The 18,874-nt window shown below is 43.0% G+C and overlaps 1 protein-coding gene across 3 annotated transcripts in view; it reads left to right on the forward strand.

The window, feature by feature from the left end:
- The first annotated feature begins 3,643 nt into the window (after window positions 1–3,643).
- The window catches only part of LOC115347346 (glypican-5-like), a 403,275-nt gene continuing 388,044 nt past the window's right edge, over window positions 3,644–18,874 (forward strand). For all 3 annotated transcript variants that reach the window (XM_030028626.2, XM_030028627.2, XM_030028629.2), the window contains exon 1: window positions 3,644–3,916. In XM_030028626.2, coding sequence (XP_029884486.1) covers window positions 3,748–3,916 — 169 coding nt within the window. In that variant the 5' untranslated portion in view covers window positions 3,644–3,747. The remainder of the gene's footprint in view (window positions 3,917–18,874) is intronic.

An 18,874-nucleotide genomic window follows, 5' to 3' on the forward strand; every position in this document is an offset into this window, starting at 1 on the left:
ATTGCTGGCAAAGCTCCAGCTACATTCAACAAGAGAAGGGCTGAGGCAACAGGCATACAAAACCCTGTTTCTAGGCCTGATCCCGGCTTTTCTTACATATCCAAAGCTCATGCTGAGTATTGTGGTCACTTTAGCAGGATTAAGACTGAGTGGATTGTTTGGGCAGATTTATATTGCTATGCATTGTAAGAAGTACTGATACAGTTTTCAGTGATGTACGGTTAATAAATATTCATTTGTTAAAAAACAAGACACCTGTTGACAAGGTAAACTGTGATTGTTCCAAGCAAATCGCTGAAGTGTGGTAGAATGTCATGTACAATAACTGGTTAAATGGCTCTTCTGTTATCTGTAGCCCTCTTCCAGCAAAGCACTTAGGCATGTGTTTGCCATTAAGCACCTGACTACCTCCACTAAACTCAATCTGACTGCCCTGCTGTATGTGGAGCACATGTTTTGGAGAAATAGGGCCTAAATTACGTGGGGTCCACTGTATTATGCCTATGGTGTGTGTTCTCAGTCCTCCAGGAAGTCGGTGGTGCCCAAACATGACACCAGGCCTGGTCATTTTGTAGGTGGGAAACACCTAGAGGTGCCTGTCACTTTGCTACTTAAACCCACAAGGTGTAATCTTGCATGCTCATCGGTGCCAGAAGGTTATAATTTGTCACCAAAGTAGTGTCAGGAAAGAGGTGTGATAGTTAAGTGTCAGCTCAGAGATGCAGGGCTGTCAGGGAGGCCAGCATTTAGCTGTGGGCTGTGTTGAGAGTGTGGGCATCCACGTGACTTGTGACTACTGAAGGTGATAATGACCATCTTATTGTTATGGGTGACTCTGAGCAGAAAGTTCTAGAACATTTCTTTTAACTAAAAAGGCATATTTAAATGTATTCAGACACGTCAGTGATCAAGAAATGCACATTTCCTAAATTAGCCTCAAACTTTTCATTTTCCCTTTCTCTTATCTGCATGACATTTAAAAAAAGGAAAAAAATGTAATCAGTGACAAAAACCTGCACCTGAACAGTGTGTGTGGGGTCTACATATTTTTTTTGCAGAGGGGAAAAGAATTCAGACTCCAGGCTGAAAAACATAACAGGCCTTCTTTAATACTTCTCAGTATAGCTATTACAAAACCATAAGAAACATAAATGTTTCCTCATGTATTGAAGTAACCAGTGTTACATATAGGGACATGCCAGTTCACTGACATTGAGTTTTCTGTTGTATTTGTGTACATACTTAATTTAGGTTCCTTAGCAGGATTTTGAGGAGAGGAGGGGAACTGAAGATGATAACATAATGGACTGTCCTTTACTAACAATATGAGGACAGATTAAAAAACAAACAAACAAACAACAAAACACAAACAAACAAGAAAACAAATAAGCAACATGACTTAATATAGCCAGAAAAAGACAGGTGAGGAAAAGAACACCCATCATATAAAGATGAGACACTAAAATCATGTTAGAAAAGGATTAGCCATTTGGGATTTGAACTTGCCACCCACTGAAAACAATGGCAAAAATCCCACTGAATTAAATGCCTCAAGCCCTTGCACGGGACTGATCAGATGCTATTCATAGAATAATGTATATGCCAAATAATGCTGTTATTTGTCAAGTAAATTATTCGTCAGCTCCATCATCCCATCATTTCTTTTCTGGCAGAACTCCCACTGAAGTCAATGGAGTATTGTTTGAGTAAAGTCTTTCAGGATTGGCCCTGAGGTTAAAATGCAACTGGGGCAACTTGTTCCTCTTCCTTAGGTTCATAAAACCACGTGCTGGACAATAGGTAGGCAGCCAGTGTGCTGTGCCTTATGATGCTAATTGTTCTTTCGCTGATGCTGATTATTCACTCATCTCTCATTAATCTACTTGTTGCCACCTTGATTTGGGGTCTGATCCTGTTAATGCATGCCTGTGTATATAACTGAAAGCTTGCTGGCAGTATAACCCGTATCAAGCTGAAAATGAAGTTAACCTGTATCAGTGTCCATGGGCTCTGGCCTTCCTGGGGGTCAGCCCTTTGGGTGTGTCATCTTGTTCCCTGCTGTCCTGGGCTCTTGTGGTGACCTTTGAGAGCTGCAGGATGAGCAAAGGACTGCAGCTCTGACCTGGGTGAGCAGAAGGCTTCTAAGGTGACTTTTTCTCTGCTTTTGAATGTAGAAGCCTGATTATATGGCTGGTTTGTTCTTCCAGTTTGTTTTTTACTTTACAAGTTAAATGTTCTGAATCAAATTGTGTTGTTTTTTTCAAAAAAGAGAGAATTAATCTCTTGCTGTCTTGATAAGAACAATGTTAATATAAGCAAATTGCTTAAAAGATTTCCACTTCTAGCTATTAAAATACAACTCAGGCAACTACAGCACTGAGCTCAGCTTCTCATTACTACTTATGGGAATGTATAATGGTTAAATTAGCTGCAGGTGGGCTCCCCTGTTGCTTCAGGAGCACATTAGAAGCATCTTGAGGGTTGCAAGTAACCTTAAAGGAATCAGACATAATGGCCTCAAACAATAGTAATTCTTGTAGCTCGTAACGTGCTCCATATGCCTGAAAGGTACTGTGCAAATGGGGCTGTTTGTGGGAGGCTTTTTGGGTTTGGCTTCTCTGGAAATTGAGTGGTTTTGTGAAACGGAAAATATTCATGGATGCTGAGCATGGTTCTATGCTTAAATGCGTGGTAAAGCAGTTGATACTGAAGCATGCTTTAGGGCAGTGAAAAGACTGCGGAAGACCTCTCTGATGGTGACACCGGCTGCTCTCAAGGTGGTCTCAGCCCCAGGAGGGGTCTAGTTCCCCAAAACAATGTAGGATGTAACTGCTGCTGGCTTTTGTACAAATCAACAATTTATATATGCAGCTGGTACATAAGCATGTGTTTCCTGGTGCAAAGTTTTTTCTAGTCTCTGCAGTGACTGTTGGCTGGAGTTAGCACTTGTCTCATGAAGACTCTTCCATGGCCTCCATGTCATCTGCTAGGAATTTCGGAATTGAAGCAAACAAGTGCATGATTTGCCAGCTTGCTGTGCTTAGGGTTTTTATATCTACTGCTCTGTTTGCGCTGCATACCTGTTATTCTTGACAACCACACGCCGAGACAGCGTGTCTGAGAGAGTGCGTGTCCCTTGGTAGAGATCTCGCTTCTCGTGAGACCCTTTGGTGACTTGAATTGATCTAGATCTATCTGCTGCCTTGGTCTTCACGGCCTGCAGAGACTGTACAGATGCTCTATAAAAACTTTTGTGTTCAACTCCCCGCGAGGCTGCACAGCAGTCCAGCAGCAGTCCCCACACCCACCTTTTGCCGCCTCGCGTGAGATAGCGGAGTGGGAGCCCGCGGTGGGGCTGGAGGGGGCCGAGCCTCGCCCGCGGTGTCCCCGGCATCCCCTTCCCCAACTGCGCTGCTCGAGGCTGAAGCCGCCGGGCCGGGCCGGGCCGGGCCGGGGCGGGCGCGGTGTCAGTGCAGCTGTAGCTCAGGCGCCCCTCAGGGCTCTCTCCTTCTCCCCGTCCCTCTTTTCGCCCCCTAATTACGGCAGAAGCCAATGAGCGGGGGGCGGCGGCGCCCCCTCGGACCCCGCGGGCGGGGAGGGGCGGGCGCGGGCGGCGGCCGTCCTCGCCGAGGAGGAGCGCGGGAGGCGGGCGGGGGCAGCGCCGCCGCCGGGACTGGCGCCCGCCACCGGCACACGGCCCGCGCCCCGCAGCGCTCCGGCCCGGCCCGCGGCCGCCGGGGGTGCGAGATGGCCGCTGACCGGAGCCGCGGGGTCCTGGGGCTGTGGCTGCTGGCGGCGGCGGGGCTGTGCGGCGGGGTGGCGGCGGGCAAGTCCCCCAGCTGCCACGAAGTGCGGACGGCGTTTCAGCTGCGGCAGATCGGGCCCCTCAAGCTGGTCCCCGACGTGCCCACGGCCGGTCAGTACCGACCCACCCGCGGGGTGGCTTCTCCGCGCCGGGGGTTGCCGCGGGGCGCGGGGTGCCGCGGGGGGCTAGGGGCCGGGGGTCCGTGCCGGCCGGGCTCGCCTCTGCCTGCACCCTCGGGGCAGCGGGGGCTCCCCGCGGGCGGCGGCGGCCCGGGGTCCTCCCTAAGCTCCGGTGCCGCCGTCGGGGGCCGCGCGCCTGCCTGCGAAAAGCCGGTGCGCCGCGGCGCCCTTCACCCAGCGCCGGCTTCCCTGCCGGACACAGGTAGCGGGAACTAAGCGGATTTGGCACGCCTCTTGCTCGAATGATTTTAAAGGACTTCCTAGGAAAAGAGACCGGGATGAATTCTCGGTCTTTACGTGGTGCACGTATTGCTTATTGATCGCTACCCTAAGCACCGGGCCTTTTTCCCCCGCGTTTAAGACCGGTGTGATCCGTTTGCCGAGTACCTAAAGCAGAGGCTTCCTCCTGGAAAGGATCCCTTTCTTAGTACGCAAGTTAGTAACCGAGTCGTTACGGAACGCTTGTTTTGCTGACCAGATGTAAGGATTCTCAGGCAGGCTGGTGAATACACTGTAACTTCTGAATTAGGAAGAGTTCTCTTGCAGATGAATTCAGGAACGTTGCCGTAAGGAAAGGCAGAGGTAATGCTTTGGAGGGATACAGTCAACAGAACTTAGCTTTTGCTTAGTTAAGCAGTACGTCTGCAGTACTTAATACTTGTGAAAGTTGATGAGTAAGGCGCTGTTCCCTTTTGCCTTTTCATACAGTTCCTGAACAAAGTGTGACAGCAATGAAATGGAAAAGTAACACATGTATAATAAGAAAAGATTTTTTTTTTTTTTTTTGCATATTCTACAATTACCCCGTGGAATTCCTTTGTAAGGGGATAAAGTACATTATAATGTCAAAAAAAAAATTATTAAACTCTTTATGAATGACCGTATATCTATCTACATAATGAAGTCACACCCCTGACACATGTTTTAAGAAAACATTTACAAGAACTGGAATAAAATAGCGGAGACTGTCAGCCTCATAAAACAATCTCTAGCTGCCTCATGCTAGGCACAATTGCCTGTAGGTGTGTGGTGGTATAAATGTCAATTTGCGTTGTTGCTTTGTTATTTTTTTCATGTCTTTTTTTTTTTTTTTTTTTTTTAAAAGCAGTTCAATTCAAAGCCTGCTGAATTTGATGGAAAGACTTCTTATCTTAAATGAGTTTTGGATATGTCTTCTGGCACAAGTTTCTGTCCTGGGGACTAACTTTGATAGGCCATTGGGCTGATCTCTTATGGCAACTCTTACAGCTGTAAACAATTGCACAGTGCTGGTGATCGTTACCTTTGCTTTGCGTAAAGTAGCTGAGATGACACGTGGCTGTAAAGTTGTCTGTGAGCAAGGAATAATTCCTCATTTTGTGGCAAGAAGAGATTTGCAGGAATGGCACTTTGAAGCTTGAAGTATGGTACTGTTCTCTTGTGCTGATAGAGGTATCAGCTCACACTTGCCTTTGAGAGCTAAATATAAAACCTAGTAAAAAAAGAGGTAAAACAAGGCTTTTCATCCATTTTGATGCATGCTTAACTCTCTTTCCTGAGCTCTTTCTGGAAGAAGTTCCTCAAACTTTAAATTGATTGTTTTACATTTTCTATAAAACTCTAGTACTGCAGATGAAACCTGAGGAAAATTGTGCACTTCCAGAAGGAAGGTGTAGATGCTGTGATGCTTCAGAGAGGTTTCCTTGTGTTCTGGTGTCATATTGAACTTTCCTATTGAATAACAAGCTCTCAGAAAATAAATAGCATGAGAGACAGTGAGGGAGAGTAATATGCATTTAAATTTTAGCTCATAGAGATTTCTTTTGAAGAGAATGATTGGAGCAGAGGAGAGCTGACGAAAAGTGTTGCATATTGATCTTCCCTGTTAAGTATACTCAGCTCCACCAAACCTTGTGTGTTTTAATGATATCTTGCCAGGCAGTAATGCCTCCTGTCTTGTGCCTTCTTTTAATTAAGTACTGAAGTGTTTTCCAGTGTTTTCATCTGGCAGCTATTATCAGTGAATATATCTTAATATACCCCCCCCCCCCTTTTTTCCCCTTTTTTTTTCTCTCTAGGACATCGAAGCTCATTTTATTATGCATTTTAACAACAGACAAATGTTGAAGCATCTCCTCTGAAGACTTCAGGCAGTTATCAGTTAAAGTAGAAGAGGGGCAGAGTGGTGGGCAGCTGGGGGTGACACTGGAGAGCAGTGTGCTCAGCTGAATCTAGCACTGATCAAAGCCTGTGGAGAGCTTCCTGCTAACTTCTGCTCATGTGGGCCAGACCTGCACATGCACTGGGGTGCTCCTCATTCCTCAGTTGCCTGCATGTTGTTTTTGGCTTGTTCTCTCTAAAAAAACAGAACTTTTGCAGTCCTATTGTCTGTTTGCTAGATATCTTCAATCACAAAAGTGTTGAAAGCCCTTGGCTAATCTCAAGCCAGTATTTATAGGCTAATACAACAAATCTGACAGAGGTTAAAGTCTTAAGGATTATTAAGTTCTTACAACCTTCAGGAAAATCAGCAGCTCAGTTGAGGAGAGAGGCCCAACCCAGTGCTGGGCGAGGGATCAGCAGGTAGACTCTCAGGTGCATATTTTCTGTCTCCTCTTATGGGTGGTGCCCATTTCACCCGTAATAAAATGATCTCTAAATACTTGGGAGAGTTTGTAGCCTACACCCTCCTGTGGTATTAGTTGTGGTTGCAGTGTTGAAGTTGCACAGTGATGGGCCCCAGATACAAGCTTCATGGGGGCTGCTAGCTGCCTCCCCATGTTACACATGGTCTGAAGACAGGTTGCTGTGATTGCTAAGTGGGTAGGAGAGGGGCATCACCATGACCTTCAATGAGACGGAGAGTGGCTTTGGGCAGGACCTGCCAGCCTCTTGTATGAAAAGTAGTGGCAAGGGAAGGAGGAAGACTCCTGGGGAAAAAATGGTTTTGTTTTTAAGGTGTGATGTGGATCTGGCAGCAACCTTTCTGAAAATCATCACCAGCTGAAGCGAGCTCTTAGAGATGCCAGGAGCCTTCTCTTAAATTTCTCTTCCATAGTTTCTCCCAAAAGACATGAGATACTTTCCACTGTGAAATCTAGTCCATTAATGAGTGTAGGACTAAGGAAGAAGAGTGTTTTGACATGGGATGGATAAGAGGCCCAAAGAATAAGTATTTTTGAGCAGCAAATCTCCTTGGTCTGTCTGTAAGATTTTCTTTTCCACTAGCAGATTCTGTGCTGCTATCTGGTAGCCTGCTTTTCTGGAACAAACTGAATGTTTCAAGGGTAATTTGCTGCAAATAGCAAACAGATTGGTCAGGTAAAGGTACTGCTGCCTTGGCTGTGATTCAGAGGAGGTTTTTTTTTGTGTCTTCCCCCAGACTGGAAAATGAGGTAATATGTTCCCGGTCTTGTACTTTGATTATCACAGGCTGAGCTGGGATGTTTTTGTAGGAGCTCCTTGGTTAACATTTTGATGAGAGAGAACTATATGCTGTCTCCAAGGGTGAAGGGCTGTGTTAATCCTGCCAGGGGACTAAGCCTTTGGTTCCAGGGAGTCTAGATATCTCAAATCTGATGCATACTGCTACGTATGGCATTTCTCCCAGACATGAAGCTGCTGTTAGCGATACCCTGTGAGCCCTGTGAGGTTATATTACAGTGTAACAGCACACTGGCATGGACTGTGTTTAAAGTTCTGTTTATTCATGGCTTTTCTGTGGCATGGAGCACAGTGGTTGCTGGCTGTCCCTGCTTTCCAAATTCACAGTAGGAAAATTGAATGAACCCAACTGGAGTCTGTGACTTGTCCACATTCAGGCAGTGAACTGTAGCAGAACCAGAATAAAAGTAGCCATCTTGATTCCTTTGGTAATCATGTAACCACAAGAACCTCTTCCACATTTATATCAGTTCCACCTCTTTTGCTTATTAACTAGTGTATGATCATGCACAAAAAAAAAAGTCTGTAAACATATGATAAATAGCGATAGAAGAGTTGGGCTGATTTCTGGTAAGCAAGGAAAATATTTGTCATTTGTGAAAGAATTCTAGGAACTCTTTGCCTTCTAAATAATCATCTTGTTGAGGACTACCAAAAGGATGATTTGCTTCTCTTGCTGCTCTGCTGCTTTACAAAGAGCACAGAAGCTGCCCAGATTGTGCTCAGGGACTCACTTCTGAAGGGCAGATTTTGTCCTATTAAAAGCTTTTTTATTGTCTACCGTCATCCTGCACCTTAAATCAGCAGGGTGTTCATTACTATGTGTATGTACTGAATATCCCATAGCAGAGCTTGATATGCATTAACAATTTATACATTAAAACTATTTTACTTTCTGAACAGTGACAGGAGAGTCCTAGACTCCTACCAGAAGCTCCTTGCTACATGTGGTACATGCATTAGACTGGATCTCATCCCATCTCAGTTGGTGGCAAAGCTCCCATCATGTTGATAAAGGAGCATGAGCTAGATCTCTTTTTGAATATATCCAAGAATATCTATTAAAGTAGCCATTTTATTATGAAATGGGGTATGCCACACTTTATTTTCCTGGTTTTCTCTTTTATCACCACTCAGCTCTTTATTTCTATCATCTTAATGAGAACACTGTAATTCCCCTGGTAAAGGTGCAGTGCTGAAACACATTTTGTTCACAGCAGCATTCTGTCAAAGTCACTCATAAGTCTGGTGTGTGCCACATGTGAAATATACTTGCTTTATTGCCTCTGGAAAGTTTTTGCCTGATCAGAATGAGTGTCCAAAATCCTCTGGTGTGAACTGCGATTTATACTTGGGTTTACTGTTCACCTTCATATGTGGTTGTGCGAGACTGCCTTCAGTAGCATGGATGAAGGGTACATCTGGGAGAAAGGGTTGCTGAATGAGCACAGTTGTGTTAATGCTTAGAAAGAGTGTAGGGTTGTTAAGATTTTAAGAAAAGGCACAAAAAAGAATCTTGTTTCCATGAGGTTTCTCTTTCTTTTAGAAAATACTGATAGTTATAGGTTTGTGAAATGTCCTTGGCATTACTTGCAGCTTGTTATAATGGAAAGTTTTCTTCCTATTACACTTAGTATTTGCTTATTTATGGACACACAGACTGTTGACCTGTTGGAGGGAGTGGACTGGTCCAATGTGAGATGGACTCTATTCCCATCTTTGTCACTCTCTGAATAGCCTAAAACAAGGCCAATTGTGCCTCAGTTTCCCCTTCTGTGTGTGGGCTGTATGGTGGTATGTTTTTTTGAGGGGTAATACTGAAAAGCTGCTATGAAAGGGAGGTAGATCACAGCCAAAGTATCAGTGAGTTATACCTTCATTTCTTCAGGCTGACTTCTACTTAAATCTTTCTTTATGTGAGGAAAAATGCTAGAAGTTACCTTGGTTTCTGATGAACTGGGAGTTGAACCTGAAAGCTGTGCTTCCTTCACTCCTCTCATCCAGAGGCAGTCCCAAGGAGGAGGCAGGCTTTCCAGAGTCTCTGAGCAGTCATGGGCTGTAGTTCACATTTGCTGCGATAGCTGTTCCGAGCAGAAAAGCTATGCTTTTGCAGCCTGCGGCATCTCTGGAGTAAGGATGCTTCCTTCATTAATCTTCTCAGGATTTTATAGCACTCTTTCAGGCTCAGACTGTCACCAGAAGTGTTAACTTAAAGCTGGTGATGACTGTGGATGCAGGCAAGACTCGTGCCAGCGGTAATATCTTTTTCTCCCCTCTTTTCCCATGCCTTAAATTTCTGTTTGACGCAGGACCAGCTGCCCACTCTGTAATGCCCTCCTGGGAGTAATCTATAGGCAAAAAGTCTGTTTAAACTTACTTAGTGCCTCATAAAGATGCAATCGCTGTTCCACTGCCAGATGGAAATCTATAGTTCTCATATCCGTGAGCCTCAGAAAAAGCAGCGTCCTCAGTGACTTGCATGAGCATTTGGTCCAGGTGAGTAGAAGACTGGCTTAGGTGTTCAGATCAACCTTTCCAGTAAATGTCTTGGGAAGGAATCCAAGAGTCAGCAGAGAACCTACTCTCCTCCAACACACAATCATGTTATCAAACTGAGTTGAGGGAAGAAGCCAAGTATTCCTACAATTCATATGGTCTATTCGTTTTTTCAAAAATCTCTGCTGAAAAGACTGTAGTGATTTATGTTTTTTTCATGGTCGGCGCAAGATCTGGTGATTCTGGTGTTGAACTGGATCTCAGGATGGTGAACAAGCTTAGTAAGCAATGACTCATCCTTAAAATACTGGTAGCTCTCAAGAGCTGCCTCTGGAGTACCTTATGTGCCACTGAAGTTTTGCCATCAGATTGTGATCAGAAAGTAAGAGAAAAATATTCCTCCCACACCCCTGCCCCAGTATTGCAGGGCTAAGCAGTCAGTTCTTTAACCAAAGGGCAGTGCTAATGAAAAGGCATTAATGTGATAAGTGGAAACAAAGTTGGCATGATAATAATTGCTATATAAATCAATAAAATAAATACATCAAAATGAGTAAAAGCTTTTATAAAGATTAATCATGAAAATTGGCATGAACCCGAGGATCTGTAAAAAGCAAGGATGTGTGTCAAATGCACCCTGGGCAGTAAAATAGATTTCTTTTTAAAAATGGTTTTGCTTTTAGATGTTATAAAACTAGAGCTATACTTCCAAGTATTGCAAAGTCTTTGTAATTGAATCTTTCTTCCATGAAAGAGTAAAATGACGTGATAAAGAGGCATACGTTTAATAATACTTCAAATACATACTCATTATTTACCAGTTTAGAGCACAGCATCTGCTTCTAGGGGAAAATATGAATTTTGATGGATCAGAATCAATTTCCAAACAGCAGCCAAGCCCATGACATAGAATTTATACTTAGTGTCTCAATCTCTGTCAATTTGATTAGGTATCACTTTACTATGAGAGAATCATCCTGATATCTGTAAATATATCTTTATAGATATTTGTTTCATTCACATTAAGGTAACTTCTGAGCAGCACCAGTGGATGAAATGAGGTACCTAGCTAACATGTAATGATTTATCTTCTTAAGTATAAAAAAGATAGGGAAGCAAGTCTGTTACCACCTTCTACCAAGCACTTAAGTTTTAAATTTTTTTAAGGCAATATATTATCTGATGGAAAAATGCAAAATATTTCTGCACAGTATCTTGTTCTGTTTGGATCTACAAAAGTAACCTGAGCCCCAAGCTAAGAGCTGGGTCCACAGGATTACCTAGTACAGACCTAGGAGGACAAGGATTTTCCCTCCTTTTGTGTCCTTCACACTCAGGGTGGTCTTCTGTAGATGCAGGTGTGCTAAGAGACAATGTATGGTCTGGACCAGTTGCGGTCTGGACAGGGAACTGACCTGTGGTGTGTGTGGAGTAAGGGTAGCAGGACTGTGTGCCAAACTGCTCTGTCTGCTAGAAGGATAACAAGTGCCCAGAATACTTTTTTTATGGCTGCATTTTGTCCGTTTCAAGAGCTAAATATTTTCTGTAGCAATGCTGATACTTGGAATTAGCCCTTTGTGTCTGAACTGCTTTAGCAACACAGGTCTTTAACGACCACCCTGTAGAACGTAAGGACAATATTTCTATCCCCTTTTTAGGGTATCAGATGAAACTCAGGTGGCTGTGAAGACTTTGCCAATTCCATACTGAGTCCTGTAGTCTAGTGGCATCTGATGGCAAGTAAAACTACATAGTGTAGAAATGCAATGTAGCCAATTTCACTGCTGCATGGTTTTCTTCAGCAGACACTTCAGCTGTCTCTGGTGGGTTTACTCTTGAGGTGAGAGGTTTTCGCACTTCTGTAGTAGGGTAATACCCAATGGCTCACTCTGGATTGAAGGTGGTCTCTTCTGTACAAGGTGCTGCACAGGCATGCCAAGGGCTCGCCCTAGCAGTCTTACAGATGAATTTTATAGAGTGCTTGACTGTTCTGGACCTCCTTGGGGCTCTAAGTGCTGTTGTACAGCACCAAGCACCTCAGCAGTATTTAGCAGATGATTTATGATGGAGCAACAACAACCTTGCCTCTTATTACGGATAAGCACTATGCATATACTTTCATGAGAATAAATTCACCTGTTTTATTCTTTTCAGTACATCAGTTTTAAAGGATGGTTATTAATTACTTTCTTAGTGTATTCATACATGCATGATTAATGTATGAAGTTTTTACTCGTGAAATTTCAAGGTACTATTTCAAATAATACAGAAAAAACTTAAGACAATGGAGGAATTTTAAATATCACAGATGATACCACTAAATTTATTTGCTACTTTGTGGACTCAAAAGTCTCAGGAAGTATCATTAGTAAATATAATATCCTCAGGTTCTTTTGTGTTTTGATAGTTGAAACGTAGGAATAAAGAGCAAGTGTAGCCAGGCAATTGCACAGGAACTTCAGAGCTGTAGAAGACAGAAAATTATTCCCCTAAAAGTTGTCTTTAATCAGCCTTCCCCCTCTTTTCTTTTGATATGTAGTTTTTAGCCTGCTTTATATGATTCTATACGATATTCTGCTTCTCTCTGTTCTTACTGGGTTTCCATTAATACTGGTGCTCAATGTATATATGCATTTAAAGTACATATATATGGATTTTTGGTCTTCTGATGACTCTGCTTGCTTCCTGGGGTCACGGTCTTTCCCTCTCCAGAGTTCTTCTGTCACATGGTGGATGTGAAAGCTGTTCTGGAGGGCCATCCTTCTGAGGAGCTCATTCTGACAAAGAGCCCCTGCTCTGCTGCGCAGACCACTGTCAAGCCTTTTAAAAACAAATGAGAGACAAATTTCAGAGCTGCGTTCTGAACCTGACAATATCAGATAGGTCATGGTAGCTTTGTCTGGCAGCTAGTTAAATTGGATAGTTCGGCACATCCCTAGAAGTTAATGGTTAAATGTATTCATTGTTCCAACAAGGGCCCTATTCATAAGGGGACTGTTCTCTGCTCGTTATGCATGCATAATTCCCATTAATGCTACTGGGGGTTAAGTGTGTATAGTGAGGGGGGAGAATGAAGCTTATGTTTACACATCCATGTTTGCACTCAGAGAAGAGGTTTTGTAACACATGCAAAATCGATTGTCTTTCCACAGATCCCTTAACTTTAAGGAACTTTAAATCTCTGCTTTAAAGAGGGAATGAGAATGGGGGAAAAAGTGATGCTTGCATAACTGACTTCTGTCTTGTGCACCATACTTTGTCAATGATTAGAAATATTACTCCAGTGCTATTATTAGAGAAGTCTTTTGAAAGTAACTATGTGCTCAGTAATTCAGGGTTTTTATTTGGGTATCAAAATAATGACTTAGAATCTTTAACTTTAGGCACAAAGTTTTGCAAACTTTTGACTCGTGTTAATCAGGGTGACAAGATTTTGTGATTTATTATACAATATGGGTACTTTCCATAGAAAACCTTCAGATTAAGATTCCTCACTCTTAGGTGCACATCAAAGTAGTGTAAAAGCCATAAAGAAGCTAAGCATTGCCTAAGAAAGCCTTTCAAGTTCCAGAAAGTGCTTGAACTACTGAGGGTTTTGAAGTGCTCTAATCTCTGACATGGGTGACGTGCTAGGCTAGCACTTTTTTGTTTTGTCACAAATCATCCATGCACATAGTGCAAAGGGACCCTGACAAAGTCATTTTACTTTTGAAAAGGGCTGCTTTTTTTCATACCATTATGTCTCCCATTCACATCTACGTGTTTGCTTCCACTTTGTTCAGGTCTAAGTAGCAGGGCATTTGCATAGTCTTCCCTTTGTTCTCAGTAAATATGGAGTAAAATGAGCAAGATCCGTGCTGTGAAATTAAAGCTCTACTCTTGAGAGATCTTAAGGGCCAAATCCTCACAAAAGGCACAGCAACATAGCGCCAAAGGAGCTAGTGTCCAGAACAGCTTGCCCTGGGTGTTTGTGCTAGGAAATGTGAATAAAGGGAGAGTAATCTGGTGAAAACTGGGTGTAATTAGAAAAATACACTGCTGAGAGCTGCTGAAAGAATAGAATAATAGAAAATAGTGCTGAAATGGACCTGAAGTGATCATCTGGTCCATTCCTGCTTCTTGCAGCCAGGATAAGCTGTGTTTAAATCAGTGATAGAAGATCACAACCTTTTTAGGCTGTTTATTCCAGTGCTTAATTACCTTACTGCTTTGGGTTTTTTCTTAATGCAAAACCTAACTCTCCCTTGCTGAAATACAGGCCTTTTGCTTCTTATCCTATTCTTAACACCTTCCTCTTTGTGGTAACATTCACATATGTGACAACTGCTCTGGTTTGTTCTGCTTTGAAACAGTGCTCTCTGCATTTGCACTAGTGACAGATACAGCATTAAGTTTTTTTGTGTAAGTGAATCCAGCCTAAGTTTGGGACACATGTGCCTGGAATGAATGAAGGTGACTCATTAAGCATCATAACTTGATTTGGTGTTTGAGCCCAAAGAATATGTTTCTTCCTCCTTTGTAAATTTTAGAGTGCTGTGTAGAAGGAATTGTGTAGCAGACATATAGTGTGGGGATATCAAATTCCATGCTCATTAAAGCAAAATAATTAGTTTGCATATTTGCCACGTGATGGTAGAGGGGAGCATGCAGAAAAAGCAGTTTTCAAGTGATCAAACTCTCAACAGCAGTTGAGTTGCAATGTTGCTAGTGGAAAACTGCAGTGTTGTAGCACAGCAGCATAGAGATACCTGGAGACATGAGGCTTATGTGAAGTAGAATGTCTCAGAGCTGCAGTGGGGCATTTGCTCCTAACTTGAAAAAAAAAAATATTCACCTTAGACTTTGCTGGCAGTAGTTGACTATATTGCAGGTGTGTAGGCCAGAAGATGGAAATCAGGTTACTGAAAAAAGAAGATAGCCAAAGTTTTAGGTCTCTTGCTCTGGAAAACCTGTTTCTATTTGCAAGTCTGAGGATTTCCAGTTTTCCAGGTAAATAGTAGATCTGGTCCTTAACCCTCTGTTCTTCAATGTGTTACTACTTTGGGGTGTTCAGTCTTGAGCAATGTTTTATTATTACTGATGTAGGGAAGTTATTCTTGCTTTGTGGCTGAAAAAAACAAGGCTCAAAGAGATCAGGGTTGTTTATGCTTATGTCTCCAGGTGGATTTGCTCCAGCATGCTCCAAATAGCTACAATGCAGTGCTGTGCTGCAAGCAGCGTAGCCATATGTGGCATGATGCTGTGCCTGAATTTAGATCATCCTCTACTGCTTCCAGATCAGAGCTTCTGTCTTGTCACTCCAAAGCATGGATGCCTGTCTGCAAAATACTGCATGGCTGTATTCCACATGACTTGTTCTGGGAGTCTGTGAGAGGATGAAATCCCAAAACCCTTCTGTCCTGTGTTCCTGCCCCATTGTCCTTCAACAAGAATTGGGAACTGGAAGACTTGAGTCATGTTTTTAGAAGGGACAGGGGCTTGCTAAGTAACATTTGGGGAACAGCACCAAGGATCTTTTATGGCTGCCCTGTGTGGGCAGTTGAAATACTCCCTCCTTGCAACATGCAAGATGAATCAGTTTTTCAGATGAGTTTTTCAGAAGTACAGGGTAGCATGTGCCTTTTAGTTATCTTCTATTTTTACATGGGCAGTTAAAAGGAGAGGTGTAATGAATCTGAAGGCAGGAGAACAAGGCATACGTAGAAAAACGACTCACTTCCCAAAACAGAGTAGGGCTTTTAAAAAAAGATTGAAAACGTTCCTCTCAGAGAAAGGCTTTCAAACTTCTGCTCAGAGAAGACTTGACTTTAGTCTCCTAATCTTAGTTTTGAAGTCTGGGAAAAAATATCTCTGTTACCATTTGGAGCAGCCTGAAGTTGCATTTGGCTAAAGTATTGCATTTTCAGTTTCAAGCTGCAGTAATGAAGTTTAGTCTTCCTAACCTGGTTTACCTTAGATATGTCAGGAAATATAAACATTTGCCTTCCCTCAAAAGCAGCTGTGGTTTGGCTGTACCTGGTTGTGAGCTAAAGCTCACTGGGAGGTCCCCCTTTGCTGGTCATGGACCTGCCATACTCTGTGGCCTTCTCTCATAGAAATAAACCCCAACTGTGATGAAAAGTGTCAGTGCTGTTTGTTGGCAGGGCTGTTGGCTTAGATTTGGAAAGTTTATTCTAGAGTCACTATCACAGGTGCCAAAACATTAGCTGAGTAGCAAGGACTGAATAGGGCCAGCTCGTGTCAGTTTGGCTGCTGCTGTATGTCTCTGATGGCTGCCATCCTCAGCCCAGCTTCCTTTCTAATGGCCTGCCTCTGGCCTTTCCAAATTTGGATTGAGTGTAGCCAGTGCTGCCTGCCAGAGTGTATAGCTGGCTTCAAACAGCTCTGTGACATGGTGGACTGCTCTGTCCATCTTGAATGGTTAGCTCTGAAGCATCAGTAATGCTGTTAGTTGTGAATGGAATAACACAAGCAAGAAGGGAAACATAATCAGTTCAATGTATTGTGAATGGTGCCTTGTTTCAGTGATGTAAAGGAAGAAACATGATTTCTTAATTTATATAACAGGTGCATAGGATCAAAATCAAAAACAGGCTCTTGGAGAACACTGAACATGAACATAGTAAAAGGCAATCTCCACTAGGAATTGCTTGCAATGTAAGCAAACAAAAGGCAAGTATCCTCCTCTGTTACACGTGGGAAACAAAGTGTGGAGACTAAGGGACTTGCCTAAGATCAAACATAGGTTTTAGTATTGCCAAGCCTAGGAGCCCATCAAAGGTTTCCACACTGGCTTTCAAAAACTGTTGGTCTGTGGTCCCAGCTTAAAGGCTTTTGGAAGATGTTCCAAAGGATCCTGCCTCTCCTCAGTTTTTGGGAAGCTGCATCTGTTTGAGAATCCATTGACCTGGCTTAAGATGTCCCAGCAAGATATAGGTCTTCCTGGTAAACATACTGCTGGGGTCCAGGAGGGAGTGGTGGGATGCATCATGTGCACGAAGCACGGCTGCTTTCCAGCATTTTGGGGTATGGCTGGTACCTAGAAATTGGGGAATGGCCCCTTCAGGTGGGATTTCATTGTGGGCCTTTTTTAATCCTCCAGTTCTTCATTCCTTATTGCTGCTGCCCTGGGAGAAACACCAGGTGGAATCTGCTCCTGGTACAACCAGAACTTTTTCCATGGTCTAAGTGGGTAGAACCAAAGCAAAAACAAATGAGGAAGGGCAGAAGGCCATTCCCACTCCTGACTTCAGAAGAACCATGCGCCTAAGCGGAAATACTGTCGTGGCCCTTAATTTCATGGGGGCTAAATTAGCTAGCTAATGGGCCCTTGCTGCTTTTTGGACCACTTAATACTGTCACCAACTCCTTGATGTGTTTGGGGTTTTAACTGTTTGACCTTCCATTGATTTTTAATTGAATGTATGCAGCTAAAAATCACAAGTACTTGTCTGAAATTGAGTGCGTGTCACTCTAAGGTAATTAAAGTGTTTCTAAATTATAATTCTTTGTAGGTTCATTTTTCTGTTAATTTTGACTACTTTGTAATGGGAAGTTGTCTGGGGTTTCCTGGCTGTGCTCTTGGAACAGGATTCACTTAAAAGTTTGACCCAAAGACTGCTGAAATCAGAGCTGTGTTAATCTCAAACTACTAAATCCCCATAGAAGCATGGAGGACAGCACAGTGTTGTGTCTAACTGTATTTAGTTGTTTTTTATACGACTGTTCATGCCACCAGGTGTCTCCATTGACATCAGGGTGTGCTGAACCAAGCTCTCTGATATTACTTACCTTGCCTCTTTCCAGCTCTGTGTGCAAAATATTGCTCATGTGGTCTAGCATGGAACAAGTGATCAGAGTATAAATCCAGTTTCCACCTAGACCATCAGAAACAGGCTACTGGTCTCTTGTATGTGACCTGTGGGGCTATCAACTGGTACTTTTGGGGTGTGGTGAATAGTGGTAGTTGCAGGCTGTTGTTTTCATTACCCTTAAGTATTGTGCAGTTGTCCTGCACTTTTCAACATGGCATAACTCAGAACAAGCATTCAGCTCTGCCAGCTTTATTTGCAGGGGTGTGTGGATGTGCAGAGGAGTAGACTAGCATGGCAGTGTGGGGCCAAACTGCTGAGACAGTACTTGCAAATTTTATTTCTTCTGCGTGCTTATGCTGAATGAGTATTTATCTCCAGTTAGACTGTCATGTATGTTGGGCTCTTCCCTCTTTTGCCTGCTGTGGGTTGCCTTCCAATGCCTCTGGGTCCAATTCATGACAACAAACTCTAGTTTTACATCAGTGTCACTGGTCCTGACAGCAGTGGCATTATCTGCATAAAGAACTAAAGAAAGGGAGCAAGATGCAGAGACATTGTGATACTGTAGTCTTGCTGTTGCCTGTTTTAATTAATTACTGTGTCATGGGTGATGAAGTTGAAGAATTGGCCCTAGTGAAAGGTGTCTTGCCTAGTAATCAGTTGCTTAGTTTTGGTTCAGGTCTGTAAATGATTGTTATTTCTTTTGTGTAAATAGTATCTAGAGCTCATTGTGCTTCTCTTCAAATTTTGGGGTATTTCACCCAGGTTTTTCGAGTTTTCCCATTTCTTCTCCCTAAAAATAAAGAAATAAAATGGAAGGGGGGATGGAATCCTAAAGAAATTAGTTCAAATACTGGTGAAAGCTCTGATAGAAACTGTCCAGTAAGCCTGTGTATAACCTAACTTTTGTGCATGACTTGAGAGTGAGAAATGGCCAAACTGGTCAAAAGCATTTGGGATTTGGGCTATAAAATTAACACTTAAAGGAACATGGATACATATTTTTAAGGGAAAGACAACATGTTGTCTGAGCACTTGGCTTCGTGTATGACTTTCAAGTGAGATGGCAAAAATGGAAGTATTCAAATCTTGGGGGGAAGGGAGGGTTGGGGATTTGTTATTCCTCACTTCTCTAATACTATTCTTGCCATTTCCCC

This window comes from Aquila chrysaetos, chromosome 10, assembly GCF_900496995.4.
Source record: "Aquila chrysaetos chrysaetos chromosome 10, bAquChr1.4, whole genome shotgun sequence".
Taxonomy (NCBI): domain Eukaryota; kingdom Metazoa; phylum Chordata; class Aves; order Accipitriformes; family Accipitridae; genus Aquila; species Aquila chrysaetos.